General features: G+C 41.9%; 1 protein-coding gene across 1 annotated transcript; it reads left to right on the top strand.

The window, feature by feature from the left end:
* The first annotated feature begins 1,542 nt into the window (after window positions 1–1,542).
* LOC104028615 (olfactory receptor 4D1-like) lies at window positions 1,543–5,929 on the top strand. Its single transcript, XM_009479695.2, is given in 5 exon segments — window positions 1,543–1,634; window positions 4,991–5,057; window positions 5,059–5,443; window positions 5,446–5,490; window positions 5,493–5,929. Coding segments are annotated over 5 exon segments (1,026 nt in total).
* The last annotated feature ends 6,411 nt before the right edge of the window (window positions 5,930–12,340 follow it).

Genomic DNA, 12,340 nt, shown 5'->3' with positions numbered 1-12,340 from the left:
TAATGTCCCTTCCAACCCAAACCGTTCTATGATCCTATGATTCTACAACATATCATGATGTTGCCCATATCTTCCACCAATTACCATCACAGGCAAAACAGTCTCAAGGCAGGGAAATTTACTTGACTATCTCTCTCTGACCATCACCTGGTCTCAACTTTCTGTATTTTTTCTGTGGACTACATTCTGCCTGTCAACACAATGCTGGTAAGTTGATGGGCAGCATAGGAGGTTGAAGTGGTATGCATAACCATTTTCTGTTACTTTAAGCACAGTGGTTTCTTTTCTTTTACCAAAAGTGGGCACAACATTGGAATAGGAGCCCAGAGAGGCTGTGACATTGCCACAGAGATATTAAGAGATACTCCGAACTCAACTGGATACGTCCCTGAGCAATTTGTTTTAAACAGGAGGCTGGACTGGAAACATCCAGAGGTCCTTTCATCCTACATGATTCTGTAATTTGCTGATTCTGTAGCTGTGAGCTGACAAATTGATTGTTCTTACTAAAGTGCACATACCATTAATCAACACAATTAATGAGCCAAAAATGTATTGATTAGCCAGGTGTTCCTGTTGACTACTGATACGATCCCGGCATGTAACTCATAGTACTGTAGGGAGTCACATAAATCATTCAGACTCATGGAGCTTAGCGCAGAAGAACATTTGCTGAGCCTCTTGTGCTTGTGGGATTACTATCTATGGAATAAAATAAACAATGAATTTTTTAATCCTTTCCCTTGTGATACAATCCCTAAATCTCCCAAACAATACTGTTCTGGTTTTCTTTCTTTCTTGATCCTGTTAGTAAACGTCACAGGTGTTTCAAAGAGAGGGTCTGAGATTAACACACGGTGTGTGAGTGTCTGAGATTAACTGCACAGTGCAGTCCTCAGAAAACATAACAGAAGGAAGATTCAGAGGACAGACAACTCTTTTTTTCTCTCCATGCTTTTATCCATAGTTTATGTCATAACTTGTCTGGGCAACTTCACTATTGTTGTCACGGTCATCAGCAACCTGTGTCTTTATAACTCCATGTACTTTCTGCTGGCCAGTTTGGCTTTTGTAGGTGTCAGTGAGTCCTCAGTCAATGCTCCCAATTTACTTATGATGACTTTCTCAGACTTGATGAGACTCCGGGCAGCAACAGGCTTTAAATGCCCTGATCTGCCTGTAACGTCCTTCTTTGTAATCTTTCTCTGCTGTTTTTTCTCTCCCTTCCCCAAGGGTTTAGCTGTCTGTGTTCAAGGTCAGCACTGATATAATGTGGTTGTTTAACGTTGTATTAATCTGCTGTAAAACATCTAAGCTATGAGAAAGCTGTGGCAAACCTTATCTGGAAACTCCATTCTGGCAATTGGCTCAGGACTTGAAACTTAGGTCATCTTCTTGTTTCTTGCTCTAGCTATGCTGCAGTTGTGCTGTGCCTGGCCTTGTATCTTGCTGGTTTTTACCTCACCTTGTCTACTTGAGTTCATGGCCTAAATGTCAACGTGGTTCAATACTATGGGCTTGTCTAGCTAACATGGGGGTATCATGGCCTTGCTTTGTCCAACAGCTGAGTTACACTGCAAACAGGAGCTGAATGACATGAACAACCTTGGATCAACAAGTGACAAGAGAACAACGTCTGAAACTGCTGGAATTATGTCACTGTGGACCTTCTGATTGGTGGCCTGCACTGACATCTGCTGTAGTAAATATAGGAGAGTAACAGTGCTACAGCATGCAGATGCAGAGCACCTGAGGAGAAGATTTCATGCATTGGTGCCAACCTGCCACCCAAGAACCCAGTCCTGAGACTGGCTGGAGAGTGTCATCTTCCCCTGGACTCAACTGTGCTGGCTCTCTGGAATGGTAATTTTGGCAAATCTCAGTTAATTGTGCGTTTGCATATGTGTGTGAGTATAAAACTTTCCCTTATGCAGCTTACCCTTCTCTTGGTCCAATTATCATATTGAGCTTAGTGGTGTCATGTTCCCTGGCATCCCTTTCCCTCCGGCAATCATGGGCTGTTGGCTGACTCTTACTGTCAATGATTCTGCTCTGCTTTTTTTTTCATGTGTACTATGGGACTGCTGCCTTTGCTGCAAGGTGGGCTGCTCCTGTCTGCCTTGCTGTCACTCTGCTGGCTTGCCTTACCTTGCTCATCAAGCAACTATTCCTGCTCCCTGACATCTCTGTTTTCAGGGAACATAGCACACAAACTGTGACCAGTAAATTAAGCAGCTATTGCTAATCATAGCATCTGTGAGCAGAAGTTTATGGCTTCAAATGAAAATCCAAATAGGATAAGGGAGGAATAGATTACTCTAAATTCTTTATTGACACAGCCACAGCACAAGCCCAAATTCTCTGGCAATCCCTGATTTGTCTTCTCCTGTGGTTTCTCTCTCAATTGCACATCTGACTCTCCAGGCCTGGGGATGCATACACAAAGAGAAAATGTCCCAAATTTAGGCTTTGTCCATGCCAGCCATTCAGACAAACTGAGTTAAACCAACTGACTCTGCAAACTTCAACACCCTACAAAAGAAAGCAAGGAGCAGCAAGCAAAGCTTATTGTCCAGAGCATGAAAGAATCTGTCATCTGATCAGTACAGACAGGAAGTGGGGTAAAAATGAGAGAAACATTTTATGAGAACAAGAAGAGTTCACAGGGATTCCGAGAAAGTGTGGAAGGAGCATAAAGAATGCCTGGAGAAATGCACACCACCTCACATTTTCAGATGGGAGAAATGAAGATTTCACATGTTTTGGGCAGGTAATTGGGACACAGAGAAAATGGAATGGGCATGAGGAACTTCTGCCTTCTGGTGGGTTGGAAACAGACTTGGTAAATGGCAAAGTGTACGAAGGGTCTGGCATGCTAAGTCACTGAATTTAAGACAAAGAGAGTGTCGTGGTTTAGCCCCAGCCAGCAACTCAGCACCACACAGCCGCTCGCTCACTCCCCCCGCCCCGATGGGATGGGGGAGAGGATTGGAGGAGTAAGAGTGAGAAACACTCCTGGGGTGAGATAAGAACAGTTTAATAATTGAAATAAAGTAAAACAGTAATGATAATAGTAACAGTATAATAATGATAATAACAATAATAATATACAAAGCAAGTGATGCACAATGCAATTGCTCACCACCCACCGACCGATACCCAGACAGTTCCCGAGCAGCAATCGCTGCTGCCCGGCCAACCCCCCCTCCCAGTTTCTATACTGAGCATGATGCCATATGGTATGGAATAGCCCTTTGGTCAGTTGGGATCAACTATTCTGGCTGTGCCCCCTCCCAGTTTCTTGTGCACCTGGCAGAGCATGGGAAGCTGAAAAGTCCTTGACTAGCATAAGCAGTACTCAGCAACAACTAAAAACATCAGCATGTTATCAACATTCTTCTACTAAATCCAAAACACAGCACTATGCCTGCTACTAGGAAGAAAATTAACTCTATCCCAGCTGAAACCAGGACAGAGAGAAATAAGGGGCTAGAGTGCAGGATCCCCGGACTGAGGCTGAATGGCAAGAGGAAGCAGAGAGAAGAGTCTGATGTGAAAAGGAAAGCTCTGAGATGTGACATGGAGTCCCCACAGACACAGGGGAACAGGGTGAACTAGAGCAGGTAGCGCAGAAGTCTTTCGTGTCCTGGAACAAGCGCTCAGTGCCTAAATGCTGTCAAAAGCACCTTTTTGTAGGGAGAGGGGGGAGAATACTGGTTACATATCTTCAGATACCTACAGGATAGGAATCTAGATATAAACTAGCCTTTTTGGCTTCATTAGAATCAGTGGTGAGAAACAGGAACTCACAGAGCATAGTTTCATAGTTTTCATCCTAGGGTAGGTATCAAGACTAGGACAAATTGATCACATTCTGCAGCTGCCATTTCCTCAACCTTGACTTCAACAGGACAGCATAAATAGTTCACATACAGAGATTTAGGATGCTGAGGGCTGAGGTCGAGAGAGGTGGAGTCCGATGTATGTATCTGAAAGACATTGCGGGTGAGATCCAGGTTCCTAAACAGAAATGCCTAATGCATGCCATCTGACTTCCAGCTGCCATACCTCAAGGGCATATGTCACCCATAAATCATGTATGACAGTTGCCAACACAGTGTAATTGTCTTGGGTATTTTAGGACATCTGAAATTACTTTGAACATTTACTTTTAGAAATATTGCTTCTCGCACAGTATTGGAGAGAAATTCAAAAAACTAAGCATTCTTTTGCTTGCTTAAATGTTCTCTTTTTTTTCTGATTGCCTCTGTTTGCCCTGAAAGAGACATGCCTGCAAAGTAATGAATGTGCAATACATCCTGTTTCCTTTTGGCTAACACAGGAGCAGCACAGTAAACAGTAGTATGTCATAAAATACTATAAAGTATTTATTTTCATAATGACTACCAGAGCAGGAATCCCTTAGTGGCTATAAAAAAACAATTTTTGTTCAGACCCAGGAAAGTTCATATAGATTTCATAGTAACTTTGGTACTAGCATCTACTTTGATGCTTAGACAGAATGATGTATGAGTGGTTTTTTTATTTATTTTGTTTTCTCTTTGGAGTCCTTTGTGGAGGAGAGGGATCAGGCAACTCTGAGACTGCAGGCAAAGTAGTCCTATGTGCGGTAAGGGCTCTTGATGTGTGAATGGAAAAAGGTAATATTAGAGATAAGCACAGTTGAATTGAGGAGAGGCCAAAGCCTGTATTATTGGGGAAACAGAAGCCTATTTATGAGATAGCAACCAGTTGTAAAGTTACACTGGATTTTAAGGGTATAGATGCAGAGGAGCCAAACTGAAGATCAAAGAAAACAGTTCCTAACAGTGAGACTACCTCCACTGAACAAAACTTCCACTGTATAGTGCAAGGATATAAGGATGTTGCTAGGATGGGGGTTTCTGAGCCGTGGTGGGGAAAGATTATCTGTCTCAGTGTTGAAAAGCTTACTTTCCTCAGCCTCCCTTCTACATTGTTCCTCTCACAGGCATGCTCGAGTAGTGGAGCCACAGAATGTAACCAATCCTGTGATGGAATTTGTCCTCCTGGGCTTCAAACACAGTCTTTAAGATTCAGCAATTCCTCTTCATGGTCTTCTTCATTGTCTACCTGATGACCTGCTTGGGAAACATCACCATCCTCACCACTGTTATCACTGACTACTACTTGCACACACCCATGTACTTCTTCCTGGCCAACTTAGCATTCACAGTTATCACCGAATCATCAGTAAATACTCCCATTCTACTGCCAGGTCTCCTCTCCCAGCACAAAATGGTTCCATTCAATGAGTGCACCCTTCACATATTTGTCTTCCACTTCATGGGTGGTGCTCATATCTTCCTTCTTGGAGTGATGGCAGCTGATCAGTATGTGGCTATCCATAAGCCCTTGCAGTACTTGACAATCACGAACTGTGAGGTGTGTGTAGGTCTAGTGGCAGGGTTATCGGCATTATTCACTCTGCAACACAGATTGCTCTGCTTCTCTCTGTGATCCTAACACCCTGAACAATTTCTTCTGCAATATTCCACAAGTATTGAAAGTGGCCTGCATTGACACCTACCTGACAGAGCTGCTGATGGTCTCAAATAGTGGACTGCTCCTCATAGTAATTTTTGTCTTGCTCCTCATTTCATACACTGTCATTTTAGTCCAGATAGGGAGGCAAATCACTGAAGGAAAGCGCAAAGCTTTGTCTACCTGCATAGCCCAGATAATGGCAATAAGCATAACATTCATTCCAGGAATATTCATCTATGCTCGGCCCTTCAAGACCTTCAAACTGGACAAAATGGCCTCCATCTTCTTCACTGTGCTTGTTCCAGTGCTGAATCCCATGATCTACACCCTGAGAAATACTGAAATGAAAAAGGCCATCAGAAGACTTGTTTCTAGGGTCATAGGAGATTCTTCCCAGGTTTAAAAATGCATCTTCTTGTGCTTTCTCCCTTGCCTATGAGATGTTTGTTCTTCCTGCCTTATTTGTTTGAGAGTCATATATATATTTCTCCTTTCCATATTTTCCCCAGTAAGATTTTTGTAATGTGTGATGACAGCATTTCCTAAAGAATTTCTGTGCCTGTAACTTGTGCCATTAACAGCCACCTGAAATCTTTCCTTCATATATTGAGTAATACTTCCACATTTGGGTGAATTTATTAACATACCCGGGAATTTATATTCTAAAGGAGCAATTAATTCAATTTGACAGACAGTATCTCTCTTATTTGTTTGTTCATATTTTGAATGATACTCCTTTAGACTGGGATTGTTTATATCAGATAAACCACTATGGAAGAAGATAAGATCAGTTTTCTTAAAACAACTGAGCATGATATGAGGAGACATGCTTATGGTTTACAGGTTAAGGAATGTGAGGGTTTTAGGGTCACAGAAAAGATCTGGAAGGCTGCAACTCCCTGAGATACTGTGGGACTGCTGGGATGAGTCAGTACCAGACAGCTATCCCAGAGAGATAACTGTAAAAGTCACTGAGTTGACAGAAACCAACTCTGTAATCAAGAAGTACAATGAGAAGGACAGAGATTTTTTTTTTTTTTTTGGTAAGAAAATATATTTGATCATTGCTTTTCTATCTTAGGTAACCACTCTGAGGCACCTTTACTTTAAAAGTTAGTTCTTCTCATTTGTATTTCAGTAAAAACTGACTCTGGACATTTTAAGGATTTTGGTCTTTAGGAAATAACCACATGTAATATGTTTGGGCATATCCACGAAAAAAAGAGGTTTTATTTTCTTTAGGTTCCACCACATCAACTAGACTCACTAAGAAATTTTATGTGAATGTATCTTATTTATGCTCTCTGTGCCATGACATGTGTCATCTTGACCAGAGTGACAGTATATGAGGCAATAAGGATGCATGAAGTTGTCTATTTATGAGTTAACTCCCTACATTGACATGTAGTCAAGGACACTACTGGGTTTCAGTAGCTTTAAGAGAGGCATTTAGTGTCACTTGAAGCACCCCAAAGTCTCTGAGATGTCCAGGTGTGAGACAAGGCTTAAAGGAGATTGGCATCCTTCTGAGCTAACAGTTGAAGACTAGGCTGAAGGCTTATGAGCTGGCAAATGAATGAAGCCAATGAGTGCCACTCAATGTGTTTGCTCTATTTGATTTTTCAATTTTTGTTGTAAAATTATAGTTGTTTCTCTTTTGTATGAGAAAAGTATGTTCAAAAATAGGTATGAACAATGAGCTCTGCAAAAGGCAACATTTCAGAATATTGAAAAGCATAAATACAGTGGAAATCTACTTCATTAAATAACATAAAATACCATAGGGTTACTGAAAAAGAATAGTGTTCACAAATATATCATTAAGTCAAGAATAACTGAGGACCTATGGTTTGGTATTCAGTTTATCTAATCTTGCAAATTGTAGATAGCTCCACTAGTCATAGAGACTCCCTTTAAAATCAGTGTATAGAATCATAGAATCATAGAATCACTTAGGTTGGAAAAGACCTTTAAGATCATCCAGTCCAACCATTAACCTACACTACCAGGTCCACACTAAACCAGTTAAGGGTAGACTAGACTAAACCATGTCCCGAAGTGCCACACCTACCCGTTTTTTGAACGCTTCCAGGGATGGTGACTCCACCACCTCTCTGGACAGCCTGTTCCAATGTTTGACTACCCTTTCTGTGAAGAAATTTTTCCTAATATCCAACCTAAACCTCCCCTGGTGCAGCAGTGTAATGACATAAGCATTTCTAGGGTAAACATCCTAAGGTAAATATTTGAAATGTCTAGAGAAATCCTTTCCCAAAAGTGACTATTTGTCTGTCTTGTCTAGGAAAAGAGATACAGAATGACTAGCTCAGGCACAGACATACTACACTACAGTAGTTCTGAAGTTCAGGCTGCAGACTCCACAGACCACAGAATCACAGAAGCACAGAAATGTTGGTGAGACAGTATCTCTGTAGGTCTCATGCAAATCTCACCCTCAGAGGAAGATTAATCATTGACATTAGATCAGGTCAGCCATGGGCTGTTTATCTGAGTCTTGGAAACTCCAGGGATGGATATCTAACACCCTTGGCAACCTTTTCCAGTGCCATACTTCTCTGCTACTGAAGAAGTTTTTCCTAATGTCCAGGCTAAAGCTCCCAAGCCACAACCATTGCTCATTGTCCCCCATTATATTGTCTACGACTAGCAAGAAGAGTCTGATTCCATCATCTTCGTAACATTTCTTCAAGAAGTTGAAGGCTGCTGTTAGATCTTCCTTAATCTTTTCTTTGTTGGTTTAAACAAACCCAAGTCCTTCAACCTCTCCTCAGAGGTCATGTGATCTAAAACTGTGACAAATATCAGTAGACCTTTGCTGTTATCAACTAAATATCATTTGATTAAATGGCAGGTTAAACACATACTTCATGTATAAATATCTACCTTTAAACACAGAACTTAAGGAGGATTCAGTTATGCAAACATAGATATCTCAGTTTCATTTCAGAGGCATCAAGGTATCCAAGGTATCCAGAACATGCACACAACATTGGCAGATCTGATACAAAGTCTACTACAGACTCACTTCTCCACCCGAGAGTATGGAGGGAGCTGGCAGAGGAGCTCACCAAGCCACTTTCCGTCATTTATCAGCAGTCCTGGTTAACAGGGGAGGTCCCTGATGACTGGAGGCTTGCCAATGTGACGTCCATCTACAAGAAGGGCCGGAAGGAGGACCCGGGAACTACAGGCCTGTCAGCCTGACCTCAGTGCTGGGAAAGATTATGGAGCGGTTCATACTGAGTGAACTCAACAGGCAAGTGCAGGTCAACCAGGGGATCAGGCCCAGCCAGCATGGGTTCATGAAAGGCAGGTCCTGCTTGACCAACCTGATCTCCTTTTATGACTTGGTGACCCGCCTGGTAGATGAAGGAAAGGCTGTGGATGTCATTTACCTGGACTTTAGCAAAGCTTTTGACACCGTCTCCCGTAATATTCTCCTTGGGAGGCTGGCAGCTCATGGCTTGGACGGGCATACTCTTCGCTGGGTAAAAAACTGGCTGGGTGGCCGAGCCCAGAGAGTTGTGGTGAATGGAGTTAAGTCCAGTTGGCAGCCGGTCACAAGTGGTGTTCCCCAGGGCTCAGTTTTGGGGCCAGCCTTGTTTAATACCTTTATCAATGATCTGGAGGAGGGGATTGAGAGCACCCTCAGTAAGTTTGCAGATGACACCAAACTGGGTGGGAGTGTCGATCTGCTGGAGGGTAGGATGGCCCTGCAGAGGGACCTGGACAGGCTGGATCGATGGGCCGAGGCCAACTGTATGAGGTTTAACAAGGCCAAGTGCCAGGTCCTGCACTTCGGTCACAACAACCCCATGCAGTGCTACAGGCTTAGGGAAGAGTGGCTGGAAAGCTGCCTGGTTGAAAAGGACCTGGGGGTGTTGGTCGACATCCGGCTGAACATGAGCCAGCAGTGTGCCCAGGTGGCCAAGAAGGCCAACAGCATCCTGGCTTGTATCAGGAATAGTGTGGCCAGCAGGAACAGGGAGGTGATTGTCCCCCTGTACTCGGTGCTGGTGAGGCTGCACCTGGAATACTGTGTCCAGTTTTGGGCCCCTCAGTACAAGAAAGACATTGAGGTGCTGGAGTGTGTCCAGAGAAGGGCAAGGAAGCTGGTGAAGGGTCTGGAGCACAAGTCTTATGAGGAACGGCTGAGGGAACTGGAATTGTTTAGTCTGGAGAAGAGGAGGCTGAGGGGAGACCTTATTGCTCTCTACAACTACCTGAAAGGAGGTTGTAGTGAGGTGGATGTTGGTCTCTTCTCCCACGTAGTTAGCGATAGGACGAGAGGAAATGGGCTCAAGCTGCATCAGGGGAAGTTTCAGTTGGATATTAGGAAAAATTTCTTCACGGAAAGGGTAGTCAAACATTGGAACAGGCTATCCAGAGAGGTGGTAGAGTCACCATCCCTGGAAGCGTTCAAAAAATGGGTAGATGTGGCACTTCGGGACATGGCTTAGTCTAATCTACCCTTAATTTGTTTAGTGTGGACTTGGTAGTGTAGGTTAATGGTTGGACTGGATGATCTTAAAGGTCTTTTCCAACATAAGCAATTCTATGATTCTATGATTCTATAATTCTATGATTCTATGATTCTATCTGTAGAGTCTACTGAAGATTAGGAAAGCTAATCTATAGTGCCTAAAATGTCATATTAAGTCATGCTAACACATCTCACTCCTACGGATATTTCAGACACTGTTAGTGCCCTGTCCTTGAGCTGTTGGTCTGTTTGAATAAGAGGACTCCCACAGGTCTTCTGCCACATCAGCCAGGGCCAGTTGGACAACTTTGATATTCCAAGGGTACCTCAAAGAGATTAAGGTGCTTAAGTATAGGCAATTGAATCCCATCCTAAATGTCTGAATCTAGAGCTAAAACCCAAACATAAAGTCAGGTGATCTCTCCTGCTGTCCTTCACATTGCACTGGGTCTGTTTGGGATGGACTTAAATTTTTTCATAGCAGCTTGTATGGTGCTGTGTTTTGGGAGGGCAAAAATGAGGAAAAACTCTTGGGTTGAGATAGGCACAGTTTAATAAGTGAAGAAAAGAAAAAAAAAGTGATGCAAAAACCAGTCTCTTACCACCAACAGACCAACAACCAGCCACTCTCAGAGCAATGCTACTTTTGAAAACCTTCCCCCAGTTTAGTGCTGAGCATGATGTCATACAGTAGGGGATATCCTTTTGGAGGGATGGAGATGGAGGCAGAATGAGAAACAGAAAAAGCCTTGACACTGTGTAAGAACTGGTCAGCAATAACTATAACATAGGTATACTATCAATGATTTGGTCACCAGTCCAAAACACAGTACCATAAGGGTTGCTATGAAGAAAGTTAACTCCATCCCAACCACACCCAATACACACCTGCAGTCTTAAATCTTGAGAAGAATTTTTGTGTTTTGAAGCAATAATTATATTTTTATATTTTATTAGCAAACTGAAATTCAGTAGGAATATTGGAAGGAAGGAAGGAAGGAAGGAAGGAAGGAAGGAAGGAAGGAAGGAAGGAAGGAAGGAAGGAAGGAAGGAAAAAGAAACAAAGAAACAAAGGAAGGAAGGATGGACATAAAGAAGGAAGGAAGGAAACAAGCAAGCAAGCAAGCAAGCAAGCAAGCAGTGCCTTAGGGAGAATTCTTTCTCTCAGTAAAAATAAAACAAAGTAAAACTGTTTTCTGGCTGACTTTCCACCTCATATCTATCCCATTTACCTTACAAATATGAATGATGTGACAAAATTGCAATAGGCTGCCCAGGTCTCCATATACTCATGGAGGAATGTTAAATTCTCAGTAAGTCAGTGATGAACCTTTGTCTCTCCTACCTTCGGCTATGTTTGCATCAATTAAGAAATTAAATAACTGGAAATTAACTGAATAAGCCTTCTATTCTTCTGCAATAGACTTGCCCTCCATTCACTGCTGCTTGATTTCCTGAAATACTTTTTTTATTGTGATAATGATAAATGATCAGTATTTCATTGCAATGCATTTATCTGAACAAAGAATATTTCTTATAAGAGAGTGAGGAAAATTTGAAAGAGAATATGTACTTACATTCTTCAAGAAACAGTCAAAAATGTTTTCCTGTATATTGTGAAGTTGTATGTTCTGCATTTTTTCACCCAGTCATGAATATTCCACATGAAAACATGAAAACCAGAAACATCGATACATAAATTCCCTAGAATACATTAGAAATCACAAGCTTAGAAATTAACTACCATAATAGACAAAAGCTATGGTGACCAAATTATGGTGAGCTACCATAATAGACAAAAGCAGCATTTTTGTTGTTGCTATTGCTGTTGATTTTCTTTATAATGCATGTTCATTGCTTTATTAGTCAGACACTACTTTGGTTCCCAACCAGTTATTACCTTGAGAGACAGCATTGTCATTTTAGTCACATGCTCATTATTGTTATTTAAATTTCCTTCTTTGTTGAAAGCAAAAGTCAATTATTAAGATGACAGTATCTGCTTTGTTTTTACATTTCTCTGAAAAGAAAACAACCTTCTAAGAAAAGAAGGACAGCTGTGAATTTCTCATTCTAAAAAAGATGTTGTTGAGTATGGAATGGATTCAACTGGAATTTCCATAAAGTTGTCCTGTATCTATCTTCCTTCCTTCCTTCCTTCCTTCCTTCCTTCCTTCCTTCCTTCCTTCCTTCCTTCCTTCCTTCCTTCCATCCTCTTTTCCTCATTTATTCATTCATTCTAATGATTCTCCATGCAGCTGCGGACCTATGTGATTTATTCCCCATCTTGTAACATAGCTACCTTTTTAA

Source organism: Pelecanus crispus, chromosome 18 (assembly GCF_030463565.1).
Source record: "Pelecanus crispus isolate bPelCri1 chromosome 18, bPelCri1.pri, whole genome shotgun sequence".
Classification (NCBI taxonomy): domain Eukaryota; kingdom Metazoa; phylum Chordata; class Aves; order Pelecaniformes; family Pelecanidae; genus Pelecanus; species Pelecanus crispus.
This window is presented reverse-complemented; position numbering and strand designations above follow the sequence as displayed.